General features: G+C 38.1%; 1 protein-coding gene across 5 annotated transcripts in view; it reads left to right on the top strand.

The window, feature by feature from the left end:
• The window catches only part of TPK1 (thiamin pyrophosphokinase 1), a 311,687-nt gene that overhangs the window by 210,270 nt on the left and 79,953 nt on the right, over positions 1-21,464 (top strand). For 4 of the 5 annotated variants that reach the window (XM_063304190.1, XM_063304191.1, XM_063304192.1 and 1 more), the window contains one exon: positions 1,833-1,979. The exons of the other annotated variant lie outside the window; for it this stretch is intronic. In XM_063304190.1, coding sequence (XP_063160260.1) covers positions 1,833-1,979 — 147 coding nt within the window. The remainder of the gene's footprint in view (positions 1-1,832; positions 1,980-21,464) is intronic. 5 annotated transcript variants of the gene reach the window in all.

Genomic DNA, 21,464 nt, shown 5'->3' with positions numbered 1-21,464 from the left:
CTATTATGTCTGTAGACATCCTAAGACCATGCAAGTTGCAATTTTTATGTAGTGATTGTGATCGATTCTATAAATATATATGCATTATTCTTCTAACTTCTTTTTCTCCAGTTTTTTTTTTTAATCAATACACGTTTTTTAAATTGTACTGAATTCATACCCTTTTGACTATACTATACACATCCTAATGTGCTGTTTAAAACTAACTGTCCCTTCCATTAGACCTAGTTGGAAAGAAAACATAAAAACTGTAATTTTTATCATGTATTATCAGGCTTGTTCTCCATGGTTAGGGCTTATTAGATACCACACTGCCCTTCCCACCCCTGCTTCTTTCAGGAGGGTAGCTTATAGAGGTTACAATATTGTCAGGGTTAAATGTGGAGTACAGAATGAAATATATAACCTTCTCTGTGCCCTTTTAACAAAATTTCTTTGTTATTATCTTTCTTGTCTGTTTACAACCTTCTCTCGACTTTTTTTTTTCAACCTTGAGATGCTCATGTCCATCTAACATTCTGCTTTGAGAATCATCACTCTGGCCATCTTACACCCTTAAAATCACCCTTTAACTTTCCCTACACTCTCACATCCTGATCATGTTTCATTTTTATTTTCAAAAACCTACAGTCTTTGCCTCCCCATTCCTTTATCATTCTTCAGCATGTCCCTACTTAAGATTTTTGCTCATCTACTTTTGCCATCTGATGCTTTTCTACCACTGATTGTTCCCATTTGCTGTTTTTGATGCCTGCAACTCTTGTCAAGATGCTTCTATGGTGTCATTTTCCTTACATCTTTGAAACTCCTCATAAAAACTGTGGTTTTGAACAATCCCATACTCCCAATTCTTACATTGTAACTAATTGAAAATACAATAAAATAATAACAATTCTCTCCTTTTGTTTACCCTTGCCTTCAATTTCTTTATTCCCTTCTTTCTTTTGGAATCTAAGCCTCTTTTGGTGTAAATGATGCTTTAGATTGTGAAGTTCCATATACTATGTATCATGAGTTGGCAATCCATCCCATCCCATATGCCAATATTTGGCCAATTTTTGATGATTTGATTTTTATAGCAAAGGCAAGATAAGCAGTTCCCACTGTTTAAATCTCCCAAAACTCCTAAACCAAATTTTGATCAAAACAGTGAAATAAGTATGAGTACAAAGTCTCTGCAAGTTGACACACTTCCATTCCCTTAACTTCCTTCCCATTCGCAAACAAATGGACCAAAACCTTTTGCCCTACCCTATCTGGTGAACTACATCACTGGAAGGCAACCTCTGGCCCACAAGCCAGTCAGAAAAGTCAGCTGCCCATCCCTGCTCTGATAAGTATGAATATGGAGAAGGGCCTTCTCCGTAGTGGCTCCCTCCCTTTGGAACATCATTCCCCCAGATATAAGATTGGCCCCCTCCTTGCTCCTGTTTTGGAAGGCCCTGAAGACGTGGTTCTGTCAACGGGCCTGGGGACCCCAAGCTGCTTCGGAGCCAATCAAGTGGCTGGTATGAAGGTGTTTGCTGCTGCCGGGGGGGTGTCTGTTGTGTTTTTATGGTTTTTTGATTCTGTAAGCCGCCAGAGTCACCGTGTATGAGTTGGGCTGCCTTATAAATTTGTTAAATAAATAAATAAATAATAAATATTGCTGATATTTCTGCAATCTATTCAATGTCTCCTTAAGTCATATTTATGCTTTGTAGCTATGTGCATTTATATTTTGCAAGAAAAGGGACAAAATATGCTCTGTCTCAGTTGCATTTTTGGATCTTTCTTCAACATTCTATTCAATTTTTGTCTTTGTGTATGTGTGTGTTTTGTGTTTCTGTTAGATGGACATGATTGTAACTTTGGGTGGACTTGGAGGTCGCTTTGACCAAATCATGGCATCTGTGGAAACTCTCTTTCATGCAGTTAAGATAACCTCCTTTCCCATCGTAGTTATTCAAGAGTGTTCCTTAATATACCTACTTCAACCAGTAAGTAAAACGAAACCTATGTTTTTCTTTTTTTATCAATGCATCTTATACATATTTTACTGCCCCCAATAGAAATTATTACTCTTACAGCTGTAAAATCAATATATACAATCAAATGCAGAAAAAATGTTGTTTCTGTTTATTGAGATTTATTATCTAATTATTAACTCTGAAATAAAACACAAATGGCATCACCAGCCATACTTATTTTAAAACCCATTTGTTTCAGGGTAATAAATGTATAGTTACTAGAGAACTCCAGGTTTAAACCTATGTTTAACTGAAATGAAGTAGAGTTAAAAAGTATGTAATCATAGTCATATTGTCCTTTTTAGTTTTTACTTTATTCCTGTTACACAACTTAAAATTACAGTGTAAAATCAGATGACTTTTCTGAAACTTGCTTCTATACAGTTGGTTGATTTGTAGTTTGGTAGAGTTAAAAGTACCTGAAAAGGGGTCCTTTTATTGCATATTTATGGCAATTAAGATTTGATTGGCACTGGGTCTTTTTTAGATTATCAAAAAGGTCTGCAGTCCATATGTATAAATACTTTGGGGGCCAATAGAAGTAACTTCGCTTTGAGTAAAGCACGGAAGAGATATTAGTTGTTTCTAGCCAAATAATTTTCTGCCGTGGAAAGTGCCTGAGGTGTATCTAACTGTAGCTTTCCATCCATCCATGTATACCTTTTACAATTAATCCCAAATGGAATCCTGTTCAGGATAATGCATTGAAATACAGAAGTAAATACTGTTTTCTCAAGTTATGAAACCCTCAGGATTTAAGAAGAATGCTGTAGGTAGAAGCTCATTTGCTATTTCAATAAGAAATTATGTTTTTCAGAGCCAGAAAGCTAGAATATATTCATATATAAGGATAAATTTCAGCAATTTGCCCACTGCAAGTTATTGTAAATATGTAAATGGTTTTGCAAAAGACAGAATAGATACTGTATTTGCAAATGAACTGGTTTTGTTTGTTTGTTTGTTTGTTCGTTCCTTTGTGTTGGATTTGATTCCTGGCAACTATACAGGCAAGTCCATGCAGTTTTCTAAGGTGAGAAAAGTGGCCCAAAGTCACCCAGCTGGTTTCTATGCCTAAGCAGGAGTAGAACTTAGGTTTTCCCACTTCTACTCCAGTGCCTTAAACCATTAGTCTAAACTGGCTGTTGAAGTAAACTTAGAAATCTTAAACTGATGTAATTTTGTTAACAACGGAAACTCATCTAAATGCTTGTTTTAAGAGAGATGAATTTTTTACATTATGTGCTGATGACTAAATCGGTACTCTTGGGGACCTACCAAACAGCCACATCTTGGCCACTATGCATGGCTTCTTTCCAAAAACTAAATAAATATCCTGTTGTTGTTTTTTATTAGAGTCACATGTTCTGGCTATCAAAGGGAAAATAAAAAGTTATAAAATACTGAAGCATTTCAGATCCAATCATAGGTCAGATAATACATGGAATATGACAAGATCAGCACAATTTGGAATCTACTAAGGTGAATACAAATCAAACATATAAGCAAATAGACATAATACAACATGAAACTAAGCAACTCAGGCTGAAGCTGAGATTTTTATATTGTTACATAGTGAAATTAGACTATGATCAGGTAAAATAGTTGCAACAGGGAAAGAGTTATGAAAAGAGCTAATTGGTAGCTGGGTCTACTATCTCATCTTTCCCTGTGACACAGCCATGGTGTGAATTGATATCATGTATATTAGAACAGCTGTTGTGGTAGTTATGGCCAATAGATGTTGATGCTCCCCCTATTTTTGTGTCATGGGGAGACATCAAAACCAGGATGTTTGCTGGGATGCCATATCTGGCTTTTCAGCAGTATTTGCTTCTATAACTCATAGATAATTTAGGCTATGGATTGTTTTCCACCTATTCTTTGTGATGTGCAAATTTCAAGGTAGCTTTTGTGTTTTAGTTTCCTGAATCAAAAAATTGGCCTAAGTATTTTAATAGTTTAGTGTGGGCTCCAAGCATATGAAATAGGGGGAAAATAAAATTCTTAAGTTTGCTTTACAGGGAGTGTACTTCTAAACATTGAGCTCGATTTTTTTCTCTCTTGGGATACATCTTTGACATAGTAGTTCATTCACACTTGTGATATTTTGAAATATGCAGGACTCATTGTAGCATGTTCTTTGCTATATTTCAGACTGTAGGTGCAAACTCATATCACACACAGAATGCAAAGGTGTTACAATGCAGGTGGGTGTGGAATGTGATGGAAGCTTGACCATTTAATTATATAGCGCCCTACTTGTATACTAAAGTCAAGCCATCCACTAAGATTTTTATACTCTGATGAGCTGTTTGTCCAAGTAACGTGTTTGAATTGCCCCTTAGAAATCACTTTAAACTGTGCAGATGAAAGACTGCTTAATGGACAATGGTAATTTCTTCATTCTATATTCTACTTCATTAGAAGGAAAATAGGGGAAAAAATGGTTTATGTGCAAATTAAAGCTATTTATTTATTTATTTTAAAGGAGCAGTTAACATCTTTGAAGGAATTGTTAATATGCTCAGTCATTTGAGCTATGTAAAATTACAACATTATTATTTTATTTATTTATTTATTAAATTTTTATCACCGCCCATCTCCCCCCAAAGGAGGGACTCCCAGCGGTTTACAATAAAAACAAAGTTAAAATTTGATACAATTATAAAAGCAATAAATATAAATATAAATAAACAATGAAAATATAAAATATGGTAAAATCCAGATGGACTGAGAAATTCTGTATCAATCCGTGAGTCCAAAGGGCCATTCTGGGGGGCTAGCCATCACCAGGAATAACTATTCCCCTTCCCACTCCAGGCATGCTGGCAGAACCAGGTTTTTAGTTTTTTTCGAAAGTCCAGGAGTGAGGGATTATGAGGAGCTATTATGATAGCAGAGGAAGATCCTTCTACCTGCATTTGAAAAACCATTGCACAAGTTGTTTTTACCCATACTACTGTTATGATTAGCCACTATTGTGTGTACGTGCTAGGAATAATGTGCATACTGCCCATTGAGATACATCCCCATGCAGGAGGAAGGCCACACTATAGTTTTGTCATAGGTGAAGAGGTAATTGGACCCAGCTGCACAATGCACAGCACTTTGGCTGTGTCATGGTGATGTTTTGTGGTCCAGCCTTAGTCTTATGTATTTCATGGGGAAACTTTGGAGGAGAATGCCACAAAGGGAGGTTGAACCTCTTTCCCCATGCTCTAATAGATATAGCCTTGCACATCTCTGGATCCAAATCTGTATATCCAAATTCAGCACATTACATTCATCACTGTAGCAGCATCCAGTATTATAAAATATGTTGCCTCAGAAGGCTCCTTCTCTTCTTGTATTCAGGAAGATTATCAAAACCTTCCTTTTTCAATGAGCTTTTGACTGCAGGGGTTCTTCCAAATTTATATTTTTGTTATATTTTTATTATTATTTTATTATTTGTATATCTTTGTTTTGTTTTTACTCTGTTGTGTGCATCACAGAGTCATAAGACTGGGGCAGTCAGCAAATACCATAAAGAAAGAAATTGTACTAAATAATACAACAAATATACTTTGCATCATCTTCTGCCTGTGCTTCTTAATTCTCTTTCTTGGTCACAGTAGTCTGAAAAGTTATATAACAATAAATATTCCTATATGGCATATATATGCCTTTAGCTGTAGTAATCTACTGTAGATCAAGGACCTTCCTGATGTTGCTGAACATTTACCACAGAATGGCTGGGGTTGCTGGGAGTGTAGTTTGACAACATCTGGAAGACCAGATGTTTCTCCTCTTTCCTCCTTCTGATCTTGATAGATCACAGATGTATCAAATGAAAAATTAGCTGCCATAGGATTACAGCACAGTATTTGTTATTTTCCCCAAACCAACTTTTTCCCATTATCACAGCTCCTACAATTATATTCAGAGTTGCATGGAGTTATTTTTCAGGTATATTTTATCCAGAAAAGATAAAACATTGTAATTTGTTTTATCATATATGGAATAACACTTTTAAAAAATTGAAGATGCATTTTTAAGAGGAAATTATTGAACATAATGCTTTTGTCATGCCCAGCTTAGACTAGGTGTGTGTTTTAACACAGTCTTATTTTTCTCACGTACACCACACATAGTCACCCCACCCTCTAAGGATCCCTTTTTCAGGTATCCTACGTTAACAGTGGTTTTGTCACCCAACCGTATGCTCTGAATATCTTCCCATATTTAACTATGTTAACTTGTCAGAAGGTCACACACTGGCAACAACTTCCCATAGTTAGCAACTTTAATTTGTCAGTAGGTCATACTATGGGATCACCCCTTTGGGTTATGAGTACAGATAGTCCTCACTTAACAACTGCCCTGTTTAGGGACAGTTCAGAATTACAATGGTGCTGGAAAAATAACTTTACAGCCAGTCCTTGCACTTATGACCATCACAGCAGCCCTGCGGTCCTGTGATTGAGATTTGGGTGCTTTGCAAATGGTGGATGCTTATGACCATTACAGCATCCTACAGTTACAGTTATGACCATTACAGCATCCTACAGTTACAGTTATGACCATTACAGCATCCTACAGTTGCGTGATCGCCATTTGTGTGCTTCACAGCCAGCTTCTGACAAGCAGAGTGAATGGTCATGTGAGGTCACACTTGACGACTGCAGATGATTCACTCAACGACTGCAGTGAAAGTGAAGTCCTAAGTCTGTCACGGTCACATAATGTCTTGCTTAACAGCCGTGTCACTGAACAATGGAGTTGCATGTCCTAATTGTGATCATTAGGTTAGGTCATTAAGTTAGTTACTGATGTCTGTCAGTAGACCACATTTTGGAAATGCCATTTTGGACTTCTCATATCTAGCAGCTGGATTTGTCTGTGTCATTCACTTCTAGATGTCCTTCATTTATTTGATCTTCACCTTTTTTCCATTTTTTTCTCTCAAGCATGGTGCTCAAATTACATTGGGTGGAGTGCTTGAGGGAGTTCTGGTTCTTTTTCAGAGTACAGGGTAGCAAAACTAAAGGGCATGCATAACCTGGCTTCTTTGTGGCCAAGCAGATACACTTGTCACTATAATTGTTCTATGTAAAAGAACACAACGGGTAGTTGGAAATTATACCTTAATTATATAAATCATGCAGGGTCAAAAATCTGCAGTAGTCTATTATTTATGTTTTAAGAAAAAGATGATAATGATATATTCTACTTACTATGTAGTACCTCATTAAATAATTGCCTTTGCCAAATTGATCAATGCCTTTAGGAGCTGTAAATGTGGCTCCATTTTGTCCTGCTTCATGTATGACATGTTTCCATGAGACACTTTAAACTACAGATTTTTCTACATATAATAATTCTACTTTCAAAATGTTTCATGATGTTGCTGAAACATATCTCTGTGTCACATAGGATTGGGAGGGTGGGTAGAACATTTCAGTGGGGCACTGTTCTCAAGCAAGTTCTCACAGTTACAAGCAAACAACCTAACATCAGATCAGTGCATTTCCAGAATAAGAGCAGGTGAAAACCATTTCTCCTCCTAAAAAGAGTGGCTTCTGCCCATTATATTATGCAGTGGAAGAAAGAGGCCCAGGAATTTTAACCTTGATTTCACTATAAATAGGGTTTGCTTTTGACACATAGCAGATGCTGGAATTATTTTGTAATGTAACAATGTTTACAGCAGCAAGCAAGCTATCTTTCAACTGAGGTTTTGCAGGGCATTTTTGTGAAGAAATAATATTCCCAGGGTATGGGACAAACATCAGCAAACGGGGAAAGACAAACAATGGTTTACAAATATTATGAATGTAATTTTGCTAAAGTATGTATTTTTAATTGCTAAAATTGATGGGTGTTTTCCAGTTTCATGGTAGTTTAAGGAAAAGCACATTATATCTAATTTCTGTTTGAACCATCACAGCTTTTGTTTCTATAATACTGCTTGTGAATTCATCACTTTCATACTTAATGACATGAGGCCTGGTTATCTGAGCTACCATATGTCTTTGTAATTTCCTGTACAACTAGGCAGAGGTGACATCTAAGTCCCATCTGTTAAACACTGTCATCTGACAGACCTAGAAGTGTACCTTCTCTGTCTGAGTACCTGCCCCTGAAATAACATCCCCCCCACCAAGATTTGTTTGGCCCCCATCCTAAGGGTAAAGGTAAAGGTTTCCCTTGACATTAAGTCTAGTCGTGTCTAGGGGGCGGTGCTCATCTCCGTTTCAAAGCCGAAGAGCCGGCGTTTGTCCGTAGGCACTTCCGTGGTCATGTGGCCGGTATAACTAAACGGAATGCCGTTACCTGCCCGCCGAAGCGGTACCTATTAATCTACTCACATTGGCATGTTTTTGAACTGCTAGGTTGGCAGGAGCTGGGACTAGCAACGGGAGCTCACCCCATCACGTGGATTCAAACCGCCGACCTTCTGATCGGCCAGCTCAGCGGGTTAACCCGCAGTGCCACCTCGTCCTACCTTGTTCAAAAAAACGCTTGAAACTTAGCTCTTCCCCTAGGCCTTGGACTAAAGTGGGTGTGGGGCCCTAGTGTGTTATATGGCCCTTGTGTGTTATATTCCCAGATGCCTGTTGTTCTTGTGTTCGTATTTTTTAATTGTTTTAATATTGTACATTGCCCTTAATCGCTATGGAGGCCTTATAAATATAATAAGCGTGTGGATGGTCCCGCCTCTTGGCTGTATTAACATCCATACATTGCTTACTTGGCAGCCATGTATATTTATTTTGTATTTGTTTTATATTTTAGTTGTTCTAATTGTAATTGTTTTAACTGTTTTATTGTTGTAAGCCACCCAGGGTCACTTGCTGAGATGGGTGGCTATAGAAATCAATCAATCAGATAGATGGATGGATGGATGGATGGATGGATGGATGGATGGATGGTTGCCATCACCTTATACAGATAAATGATAAAAACATTTGAAAGATCAGGGATGTAAAAGCAAAAATGTTTTGTTCTCATCACTACCATTACCAAATTTGGGAGAAAATGTTTGAAGATTTCAGTAACAAGAACTTTATCTATACAAAGAATAGAAGATCAACTTTATTATCTTGTCCTGTAAATAATGAACACATTTATACCGAATAAAGAAGACAAGTTTTGGGATTTCAGTGAACACAATAATTCAGAAATAGGTCCAGAGTTTGAGGACAAGGGACAGTACAGGGACCCAACCACTGATAGACACATCAATTATTTACTGATCTAGCATTTACAAGCTGGGTCTTTTTCTTTCTCAGAAAATGGTTAGATATTTCCCTACAGCTGTGATTTGGCCTCCAAGAGTGAATTTAAGTTGTTGTGTTGGATAATTATACACAAAGCTGTTCCAATCAAGCTGTGCCTGATTTTATGCCAATAATTTCAAAGCCATTATCTGCTGTGTTTATGCAAGAGTTTGTTTAACTTCAGCATGAACAGCTCACTGATTAATGACCATACACTGTATATATTGTTGCAATCATTATATAGCTTGAAATATTTAAATCAAAAGCAGTTTTGTTCATGTTCCTTTGAATTGTATGATATATTTTTGAAAGTACCATCAGATTGAAATTGCACTCAAGTTCGTAATGGGTGCATAAGGTTTCAAGGAATTTATGGCAGGGTAACATTACTTGAACACTACTTAGCATTCAGATGTTACTAAGTAGCATTCAAAGTATTTCACCTCTGGTAAATCTGACAACAACTTTGTGATTAGGTCAATATTATTGCTGTGTTCCTGATGAAAAGATGAAGTGGAGAGACACTGGCCCATTGCCTGGTAAATTCATTGCTGTGATAAGATACATACTTGGGATGTATTTTAGTTCAAGTTCTAAGGAGAGTGGCCAAGGGAGATTGAATAGGGAGTTTCTATCAGCTACGCCATGAGCTCAGCAGGGACTCCTAGGAAAGCCATTATCACTCAGTGTCAGGCCTAGCTGCAATATAGGATAATATTAATCTTATAGAATCATTATAAAGATTATTGAAAAAATATTTACTGTATGTAGGACACTTTTAATATTTAAGAAGTATAATATACTGTAGATGATGGTGCTGGTGATATATGATAATGGATTTGTTGTTTCTTAGCCTTCCCTTCCTATTTATTGTTTATTCATTTATTTTTCCATTTCTGTGTGCCATTCCAGTCTGGTAAGATTCTGAATGGTGCACAACAAGGAAAACCAACAACAAAAACCGTTGTCATAAAAATATAATTTAAAGTAAACCCATAAATGTACTAAGGGCCAAAGTCATTGAAATAAAATAGTCTTCATGGCCTTTTGGAATAATAGGAGCCAGACATACCACTGGAGACAGAGTAGTCCAAAGAATGGGGGTTACCCCTGCTAACACCTGGCACCTTACCCATATTCAGTCGGGTGTGGGACTCTCGGAAGACTGACTCTAGATGTTCAGACTGAACTGGTAAAATCATGCTTGGGCAAGGTGGTTCCTGATATGTCCCTCACTGTGTAGGGCTTTATAAGTAATATAAATAGACTTTGAATTAAACTTGGAACCTTTTTAAAAGAATGAAAAGAATTAAACAAGAAATCCAGCCTTAACTTTAGATACCAGTAATAATACTTAGTTTTTCTTTGTTTGGTGGCTGTTCACATGACTACTTAGAGAACCAGTTTGGTGTAGTGGTAAAGGCATCAGGCTACAAACCAGGTGATTGTGAGTTCTAGTCCTGCCTTAGACATGAAGCCAGCTGGATGACCTTGGTCCAGTCACTCTCTCTCTGGCCTGGGAAGCAGGCAATTGCAAACCAATTCCAAAATCTTGCTAAGAAAACTGCAGGGATTAGTCCAAGCAGTTGCCAAGAATCAACAATGATTGGAAGGAAAGGAAAAGGAAAGGAAAAATATATGTTTAAAATAAATTAAAACACAAATACCTACCAACTTATTTTAGAACCTTGGCATTCTAAGTAACCTAAACATACAGGTAGTCCTTGTTTAACAACCGCAATTGGAATTTCAGTCACTAAGCAATGCAGTAGTTAAGGGAGGCATCACGTGATCGGACCCAACTTTACAACCATTTTTACTGGGATTGTTAAGAGAATCACTGTGGTTGTTAAGTGAATCAATGCTTCCCCATTGATTTGGCTTGTCAGAAACCGGCTGGGAAGGTCACAAATCATTATTGCATGACTGCAGGACACTGCAACTGGTCGTAAATGCGAACCGGTTGCCAAGCACTCAAATCGCGATCACGTGACCACAGGGGTGGTGCTACAGTTATACTTAAAGGATGGGTTGTAACTTTTTTAGCCCCATCATATCTCCAAACCATCATTAAATGAATGGTCATTAAGCGAGGACTACCTATATATTATACTGAGAAGTTTCTCCTATGTCTCTCCATCCAGGCCTGCAACTAGCGTCTGTGTCACCCAGGGCAAACATGGCTTCCACACCCATTTTGGCGCCCCCAGCGCTCATTTTGGTGCCCCCCCCAGCGCAGCACCCAGGGCACATGCCCCGCTTGCCCACCCCAGTTAAGGTCCTGTGTCCATCTACCTTCAGACTTACCATTGCAGTACTGAATATAATGTGCAATATAGTGCCTGTATAGTTTTAACAACATACTGTGTTAAAAGGTCTACATTTGATAGGAAAGTGAACCACATACTAGGAGAAGAACCAATAAATCACATAGATTTGTTAGCCAGTTGGGTGGACAGTATGATTCATTATAAACATAAGGAGTTGCCTTCTGTTGGGTGACTTCACTGATCTATTTAGTATATCCCTCACTGCTTTGATTAGCAGCAGCTTTCCAAGACTCAGGTTGGGAGCCTGGGGGGTATAAATGCCACATTTTCAACATTGAGAGCATGCAGTCCACTGCCACCAAATCTAAGGCCAATTACAAATAACCCAATTGTATTCTAAGATTGAGCAATAGATTTAGCTGGAATATTTGGAACTTGATTGAAAGAAGTAGGTGGCTTGAATATTTTGTTTTTAAATCAGAAGCCAAGATTTTAACAAAAAGAAAAGAAAAAAGGAAGGCAGGAAAAAATCAGAATCGGTCTTGTAGAATGCTAAACATGGGGATTCTGGAAAACAGAATGCCTTTTTTTTACTATTAACACAATGGGCCAAAAAGCAGTTCACTACTTTGACCATGAAATTTAAGATATATTTGATAATTCAGACTAGGGTTAATTTTTTTTATTATTTCTTAGGCTTTTCCTTGCATTATGTTTCTGGCATAAAGTTTGGGAGATTTTTTACAAGTAAATACCAATTTCTCTAGATGAAACTCACCCAAGGAAATATCGGTGTTAATAAGAAGCTAATTGGATGCATTGGATTGCACTGAATGTGAACATTGCTAAAAATGCAGAGAAAAAAAATGAGGGATAGTTCTACCTGTTCTATTAAAAAATAAGCCCTTCTACATGTAAAAGTAAATATATACCCTCTTTCCTTCCAGAATATATTCTATATTCTATCCCCAACAAATGGGTTCAGATGTATTTTTCACTATGACTCAACCAATTTATTGACTGAAAGTACAAATTCTTAAAATAATTAACTCTTCCTTCCTGTTTTCAAATAAGCTCTTTGGGAAAATAGTAAACTCTAGTTTCAGCTTTATGCTTTGTGTGGTGAACAATCCTGGGGCAAAATGACAATGGGATGATTTCAGTGTGCAATTGCTGAACCACACACACATCTACCACCTATTCTGCATCAACTTAACATGGCTTGAAGCAATTAGACTATAAGCATTCTGTATATATTTGCATCAGTACATAAAAGCAATCAATTAGACCTTTCTGTGCAGAATATGCCATTTTTTAACCTTGTTATAGGTACTTGACTTCAGCAAAGGATCGTTACCTTGTCGTGGTGCTGGAGCTTGAGCACCTCAATGATGCCATGAGCTAAACCGTGAAGGGCCACCCAAGACGGGAAGGTCATGACAGAGAGGTCAGACTAAATGCGATCCCTGGGGAAGGTAATGGCAACCCACCTCAGTATTCTTGCCGTGAAAACTAAATGGATCAGTACAACCAGAGATATGTCGGTATACCATCGGAAGATGAGACCCCCAGGTCGGAAGATGGTCAAAATGCTACTGGGGAGGAACAGAGGATGAGCTCAACTAGCCCCAGATGTGATGACGCAGCTAGCTCAAAGCCGAAAGGACGGCTAGCGGCCGACGGTGCTGGTGGTGAACGGCGAATCCGATGTTCTAAGCATCAACACACCATCGGAACCTGGAATGTAAGATCTATGAGCCAGGGCAAATTGGATGTGGTTATTGGTGAGATGTCAAGATTAAAGATAGACATTCTGGGCGTCAGTGAACTGAAATGGACTGGAATGGGCCACTTCACATCAAATGACCACCAGATCTACTACTGCGGACAAGAGGACCACAGAAGAAATGGAGTAGCCTTCATAATTAATAGTAAAGTGGCTAAAGCAGTGCTTGGATACAACCCAAAAAACGACAGAATGATCTCAATTCGAATTCAGGGCAAGCCATCTAACATCACAGTGATCCAAATATACGCCCCAACCACAAATGCTGAAGAAGCTGAAGTAGAGCAGTTCTATGAGGATCTGCAGCACCTACTGGACAACACGCCTAAAAGAGATGTTATTTTCATCACAGGAGACTGGAATGCTAAGGTGGGCAGTCAAATGACACCTCGAATTACAGGTAAGTATGGCCTGGGAGAACAAAACGAAGCAGGACACAGGCTGATAGAATTTTGCCAAGACAATTCACTCTGCATAACAAACACTCTCTTCCAGCAACCTAAGAGACGGCTTTATACATGGACTTCACCAGATGGACAACACCGAAATCAGATTGATTACATCCTTTGCAGCCAAAGGTGGCGGACATCTGTACAGTCGGTAAAAACAAGGCCTGGAGCTGACTGTAGTTCAGATCACGAACTTCTTCTTGCACAATTTAGGATCAGACTAAAGAGATTAGGGAAGACCCACAGATCAGCTAGATATGAGCTCACTAATATTCCTAAGGAATATGCAGTGGAGGTGAAGAATCGATTTAAGGGACTGGACTTAGTAGATAGGGTCCCGGAAGAACTCTGGACAGAAGTTGGCAGCATTGTTCAGGAGGCGGCAACAAAATACATCCCAAAGAAAGAGAAAACCAAGAAGGCAAAATGGCTGTCTGCTGAGACACTAGAAGTAGCCCAAGAAAGAAGGAAAGCAAAAGGCAACAGTGATAGGGGGAGATATGCCCAATTAAATGCAAAGTTCCAGAGGTTAGCCAGAAGAGATAAGGAATTATTTTTAAACAAGCAATGCGCGGAAGTGGAAGAAGACAATAGAATAGGAAGGACAAGAGACCTCTTCCAGAAAATTAGAAACATCGGAGGTAAATTCCAGGCAAAAATGGGTATGATCAAAAACAAAGATGGCAAGGACCTAACAGAAGAAGAAGAGATCAAGAAAAGGTGGCAAGAATATACAGAAAACCTGTATAGGAAGGATAACAATATCGGGGATAGCTTTGACGGTGTGGTCGGTGAGCTAGAGCCAGACATCCTGAAGAGTGAGGTTGAGTGGGCCTTAAGAAGCATTGCTAATAACAAGGCAACAGGAGACGACGGCATCCCAGCTGAACTGTTCAAAATCTTGCAAGATGATGCTGTCAAGGTAATGCATGCTATATGCCAGCAAATTTGGAAAACACAAGAATGGCCATCAGACTGGAAAAAATCAACTTATATCCCCATACCAAAAAAGGGGAACACTAAAGAATGTTCAAACTATCGAACAGTGGCACTCATTTCACATGCCAGTAAGGTAATGCTCAAGATCCTGCAAGGTAGACTTCAGCAGTTCATGGAGCGAGAATTGCCAGATGTACAAGCTGGGTTTAGAAAAGGCAGAGGAACTAGAGACCAAATTGCCAATATCCGCTGGATAATGGAAAAAGCCAGGGAGTTTCAGAAAAACATCTATTTCTGTTTTATTGACTATTCTAAAGCCTTTGACTGTGTGGACCATAACAAATTGTGGAAAGTTCTTAGTGTTATGGGGATACCAAGTCATCTTGTATGCCTCCTGAAGAATCTGTATAACGACCAAATAGCAACAGTAAGAACAGACCACGGAACAACAGACTGGTTTAAGATTGGGAAAGGAGTACGGCAGGGCTGTATACTCTCACCCTACCTATTCAACTTGTATGCAGAACACATCATGCGACAAGCTGGCCTTGAGGAATCCAAGGCTGGAGTTAAAATCTCTGGAAGAAACATTAACAATCTCAGATATGCAGATGATACCACTTTGATGGCTGAAAGTGAAGAGGAACTGAGGAGCCTTATGATGAAGGTGAAAGAAGAAAGTGCAAAAGCTGGTTTGCAGCTAAACCTCAAAAAAACCAAGATTATGGCAACCAGCTTGATTGATAACTGGCAAATAGAGGGAGAAAATGTAGAAGCAGTGAAAGACTTTGTATTCCTAGGTGCAAAGATTACTGCAGATGCTGACTGCAGTCAGGAAATCAGAAGACGCTTAATCCTTGGGAGAAGAGCAATGACAAATCTCAATAAAATAGTTAAGAGCAGAGACATCACACTGACAACAAAGGCCCGCATAGTTAAAGCAATGGTGTTCCCTGTAGTAACATATGGCTGTGAGAGCTGGACCATAAGGAAGGCTGAGCGAAGGAAGATCGATGCTTTTGAACTGTGGTGTTGGAGGAAAATTCTGAGAGTGCCTTGGACTGCAAGAAGATCCAACCAGTCCATCCTCCAGGAAATAAAGCCAGACTGCTCACTTGAGGGAATGATATTAAAGGCAAAACTGAAATACTTTGGCCACATAATGAGAAGACAGGACACCCTGGAGAAGATGCTGATGCTAGGGAGAGTGGAAGGCAAAAGGAAGAGGGGTCGACCAAGGGCAAGATGGATGGATGATATTCTAGAGGTGACGGACTCGTCCCTGGGGGAGCTGGGGGTGTTGACGACCGACAGGAAGCTCTGGCGTGGGCTGGTCCATGAAGTCACGAAGAGTCGGAAGCGACTAAACGAATAAACAACAAATAGGTACTTGAACATAATTACAGGCCCTAACATTAGTAACGTATCTGAGAGTTGAGAATGCAGAACATATTCTTGGAAAAGACTTGTATTTTTTCCTCTCCAAAATTCCTGTGTATTAAACCAATATGAATTTTCACAAGGTAATACAGTTCCCAGAGCACTGGAAATATTATTTAAAAAATTAAATGGAAGTATTCCCTTTATAATACTTCTGTTGCTGTGCTGTCCCTTTTAAACATCCATCTGCATTTGCTTTAGGATATACACAGGGAAAAAATTGCTAGTCACCTAATTACATCTAATGATACATAGAGGTATGTGCAATATTATATATAGAATACTAATCACTAAAATTAAAGCCACCATGAAATAAATGAGAGTTGTACAAGAACAAATCTTTGTCCTTGCATAGTTCTAATTAGTTCCCTGAAGTACTATTCAGTCCTATTCAGTAGTACATTTGACCACACAGATGATGATGATGATGTTGATTGGTCGCACAATCAGCCAGATGTTTAGACTGGATTTGGCATTTTTGTCCACCTATTGAGTCCTTCCCAAGGACCTGGGATAGGCAGATGTTTTTGTTTACTACAGTAACATTAAAGGTATTGTTGCAGGATGTAAGCTGTTCCAAGTAAAGCTGCCTTTTGCAATTGACTGGTTGTGATTTTGTCAATGCACCATCTAATTTTTGAGAGGGAGTTTATTCTTCATAAAATTGACTGCTTATCCCAGCCTGAAGGATCATGTTACCTGTGACTACACAACATGTCTTAGAATGAGTTAAAATGTATTAGATCCAATTCAATTTCACCTCGTGGATATGTCCTTGTATGTGAGCATGTACCATTTTTGTTTCATAAAGATTCATTCTCAAGTAATTGCTGTTATTTCTGTCTTTGTATGCTTACAGGATTTTGCATGCCTGCAAGACCTGCTTTTATGTAATTTATTTTGTTTTATGATCCTATGCTACATTGCAGACTCATTTCTGGTATACTTTGGTAATCTTCCAAAAAAATCAAATTCTGTAGGAATAATTCATTAGCACTGTGACTGTAGTGATAAATGAGATGTCAGGAAGAAGCACATTCTGCTTTAGGACAGTTGCATATTTTTGAGGAGGTAATTTCTGCTTGAGCTACTACATATGTCTAGTAACAGGTCAGTGAAATAGGGCAGCATGAGAGGTGTATTTAACTTGACTGTGCCTTCCCCATGAACATTCAGTTCAATTCTAATTTTAAAGTTTGGTTCTGAATTGGCACTTACATATACTTGTGCCTGATATTGCATATTTTAACTTAGAAATAAATAGTATAAAAAGAATCAGGACTGTGTTCAGTATTAGAATAATAGTCCTGATGGCAGTGGCCTTGGAATTCAGGAGGAGCCTCGGCTAGTCAGTTAAGTCCTTGGTGCTCTCTGAGCTTGGTTGTTGAGGATACTGCCTTTCCTATCCTGGTTTTGCATCAGTGAGAAACTGGAGCACCTCTTTGCCTTTCCAGTGTCCTCAGCTGTGCAGTTGCAAAGGCACCATCTAGTTTATTCAGTTGCCTGCTGCTTATATATGGGGGGAGATTGTTTCAGCCAAATGATACATGACATTTGCAGCATAAAGGAATTAACTAGTACCACGTCCTTCGGCATGTACTAGCCAGCTAAGCTGATGCTAAAGAGGAAGAGCCCCCTCCCCAGCCTCTGTTATAGCTATTGGGTAGCAAGAATGGGATTAGGCTGAGCATGAAAGAGCAGGCTGGGGAAGTAGCTGTTCCAGAAGAGCCTTACCCATGATTTCCTCAACCTTCTCAGCACTTCTGGTTAGTCCGAACATGGTACTTCAATATGACAAGTGCATCCAGCAATACAAATTATGAGTATTTTGCTATATGGTAGATATTTTGAGTCTGTGTAAAATCATATACTTCATGTCTGTTATTAAGATATGTAAAAGAAACCACTCAGCAGAATCACATATGCCCTTTGCTGGGTGGATTGTATCATATCATAGGGTGGTATACAATATACAAAGCTCTATTATTTGTTTGTTTTATCCAATCTGACTCCAGATGATTCTGGTCAGCCCACAATGCACCAAACATTATGAAACAATATAGTAAGAGTCGAATTGAATTATCCATTCAGTCTTATCCAACCCTTGGCGATTCCATAAGCCAGCTCTCTCCGTGACAGGAAAGAACAAAACTAAACTAGAACAGAAGAAAAAGAAATACTGTAAGAACAACATGGCAAGTCTGATAGACACAACAAAACCTCATGTCTAACATTCAACAAAGGAGGCTCCAGATACCCTAACCCAAACCCTGGGAGAACAGCCAGGTCTTTATGGTCCTCTGCAACACAAACAGAGTGAAGATCACATGGATCTCAGGTGGAACCTCATTCCAGAGGGCAGGTGCTGCAACAGAGAAGGTGCACTTCCTGGGTCATGATAGATAACATTGTTTAATCAAAAGAACCCATACTGTGCCAAACTTGACATTTTGAGCAAATTCATTAAATATGGTAATATCCTAAATGGTGGTGCACTATATGTACAGTAGATAATTGATTGGGTGAGAAATAATCTCACAAATGGCTTTGGCCACATGATCATGTCATATAGTTTATTTATTAAATTTATACACCACCCATGTCACTATAAAAGTGACTCTGGGTGGCCTACAAATACAGAATCATGCAGTTTCAGTTTTAGTTTCAGTTGCATGCAGTTACCTCACAAGAGAGCAGCCATGCTGCCCCAGCTGTCTTCAGGAAGACCACAGAATGTAGAATAGCATGGGACCAACCATGGAGAAATCAACTATACACTGGTATCTTAGTTCAGTTTCATTTATGGCAACAGGAGTATTCATATTGATGATCCTTATATATCCATTATTGAAGAAATTTCCAGGCAGGGAGAGTGACTTCTATCTAATGTTACTTCTTTCGGACAAGCACCCAAAAATATCCTCCCAGGTTGCCCAGTTTTGTGCTACCATCTGCACAATACGCCACGCCATCACTTAGATTTTGAATTTCTTAACATAGTATTTTATTTCAATTCATTTTAGTATTTTCATTCTTAATTAATTTTGGATTGTAGTATATTAATTGATTTTGTTTATATATATATATATATTTTAATGTAAGATTGTTACTATTGTATAGTTTTACTGTGTCTGGCCTTAGGCCTGTAATAAACGTGTGTGTGTGTGTGTGTTCATATTGATGTCATAGTCTGAAATCTGAGCTGAGATTGCATTTTGTTTTTTACTGGACTGAATGCTCCTTGCAAATGATTCCTCTGCACAGAGACCTAGATGTTGAGAGAAGAATGCCAGCCTAACTAATGATTTGATATGCTGGTTAGGAATTCTGGGACGTTACCCCAAGTTACCTAGACAGCACAGATTGTAAAACTCTGATGAAGGCTATCAAAAGCAAGCAGTTCCCTCACCAGAGATCATCCAGATAGAACTATAGACAAAGAATATGTTGGATCTTTGATGGCCAGCAAGGACCCAGACAGGCAGTCCAAAGTTATATTTACATTTATGTACAGATCCCAAGAGTGCAAGCAAATACCAGTTTATTCAGTTTCTCCTTACCAATGAGTAGAACAGATCCTTATGAGAAAAACCTCCCCAAAACATGCCAGTGTAAAGGAAATTAATTATAAACAGTAGGATAGCCACAGGACTCATTTTTTTGCCTTCAATTATTTACTATTTTATTAATGACAAGAGCCAAATTTAAAGAATTTTTAGGGCTTTTAAATCAAAATGCTCTGTAAGTGCAAGAAAAAAGATTAAAGCTATATGAGCAAAACAATGTGGAAAAACTCAGGTTTGTTTTGGAATAAATACTCTTTGGATGTTTTCCTCATAAGGCTGAAGTTAAAAATTGATCTTTATCTTCCATCACCAGACATGAAATGAAAATGGAGAAAGTACTGAATCAATTTTTCTGATTGATCAAAGTTGTTGTGTTATTTTTTTAAAAAATGGTTTAATAAGATAGAAATCAATGTGGTCACATTATATAACATGATTTTTGTCAGCAGTAACATTAATTAAAGCATAGTCAGACCTGGATTCAGAAGCAAAAAAGTTTTCAGCTTTGCCAGTTTGGAACCAACTAAAACATAAAAGAGAATAGTCAATATTTCCTCAAGTTATTTTTTTCTTTCTCTCTCTTTTCAGATTTAAAGCTGAAGGGTGAATCTATACCAGATCACATTAGTTTATTTGTGCCCAAAAGAGATCCCTTATCTGTGCAAAAGGCAACTGAGCATCAGATTATATTTGATATATAACTGTACTTGTGGATCCATATGACAAATAATCTTGGTTGCTTATTTATTTACATTGTTGTAATATGCACTACTAGACCTTGAATGGTGTTAGTATACGGTCTACCCTAACTTGTTTTTGTAGTGCAGGGATCCTTGTGCTGAGACAAGAGCACCACCCAAAAAACCTTTGAAATTCTACTTATTACAGTGACAAAGATTTTTAGCATGTACTTAATATTTCAGCATTTTTAAAGGGATAGCATTCTAAGTCCTTTTTTCATAGTTTTCAAGTAGTTTAAATAAAAGACAGCTCTTGTGGACAAATAACCTGAACTAATAATTTTTCTCCTTAGTCCAAAGTATAAAATAAGATGCATTAAAAACTTCTCACCAATTTTTTCTCTAACCCTTGGGAATTTGAAAGAGTAATTTTCCAGAACTCACTAATCTTGGGTGTTGAGGACTATGGAAACATCTGTCACCTGAAACCCATAGGAATCCACATTGAATGGTGGTGGTGGTAAATGACAAAATGTGGGACCATGTGACTTGTATACTTGCATCCAATGATATTTATCATTTTTTGGTCATATGTTTTGAACCAGATGCAGTGGTTTTAGTGAAATTCATAATGAATCATCAGACCAAGTCTTCATCTAGCCCAATAGCTTGTTCCAATAATAAAGAGGGAGATTCTCCTGGAGAATTAATAAACTTATTTACTTGGGAAGACTGTGGTTTGAAAGATAGATAAGAAATTGATTAAGTAAGCTTTTATGATTATAGATACCCTACCCCATTTTTCTTTCAGCAACAGATACTCACAAATTTTATCCCACTGAATCCAGAGGTTCCATTTGGTGATCATGGCTGATAGCTGATTATCTATCTTATCTCATTTAAAGTTGTATAAACCCATAAACCTAATGCCTCCACATTTCAAAAAGCTCCTCTTGTGTGCTCCAATTCTTGCCTAGAATGCAAAGTTCCTTCTGTTATGGTTTTTCCAATTATCTGCGAAGAGACTATTAATAAAATGGAAACTAAATGGATTGAAGTTGAC

This window comes from Candoia aspera, chromosome 4 (assembly GCF_035149785.1).
Source record: "Candoia aspera isolate rCanAsp1 chromosome 4, rCanAsp1.hap2, whole genome shotgun sequence".
Classification (NCBI taxonomy): domain Eukaryota; kingdom Metazoa; phylum Chordata; class Lepidosauria; order Squamata; family Boidae; genus Candoia; species Candoia aspera.
Note: the sequence above shows the minus strand (reverse complement) of the source record. Positions and strands in the feature narration are given on the sequence as shown.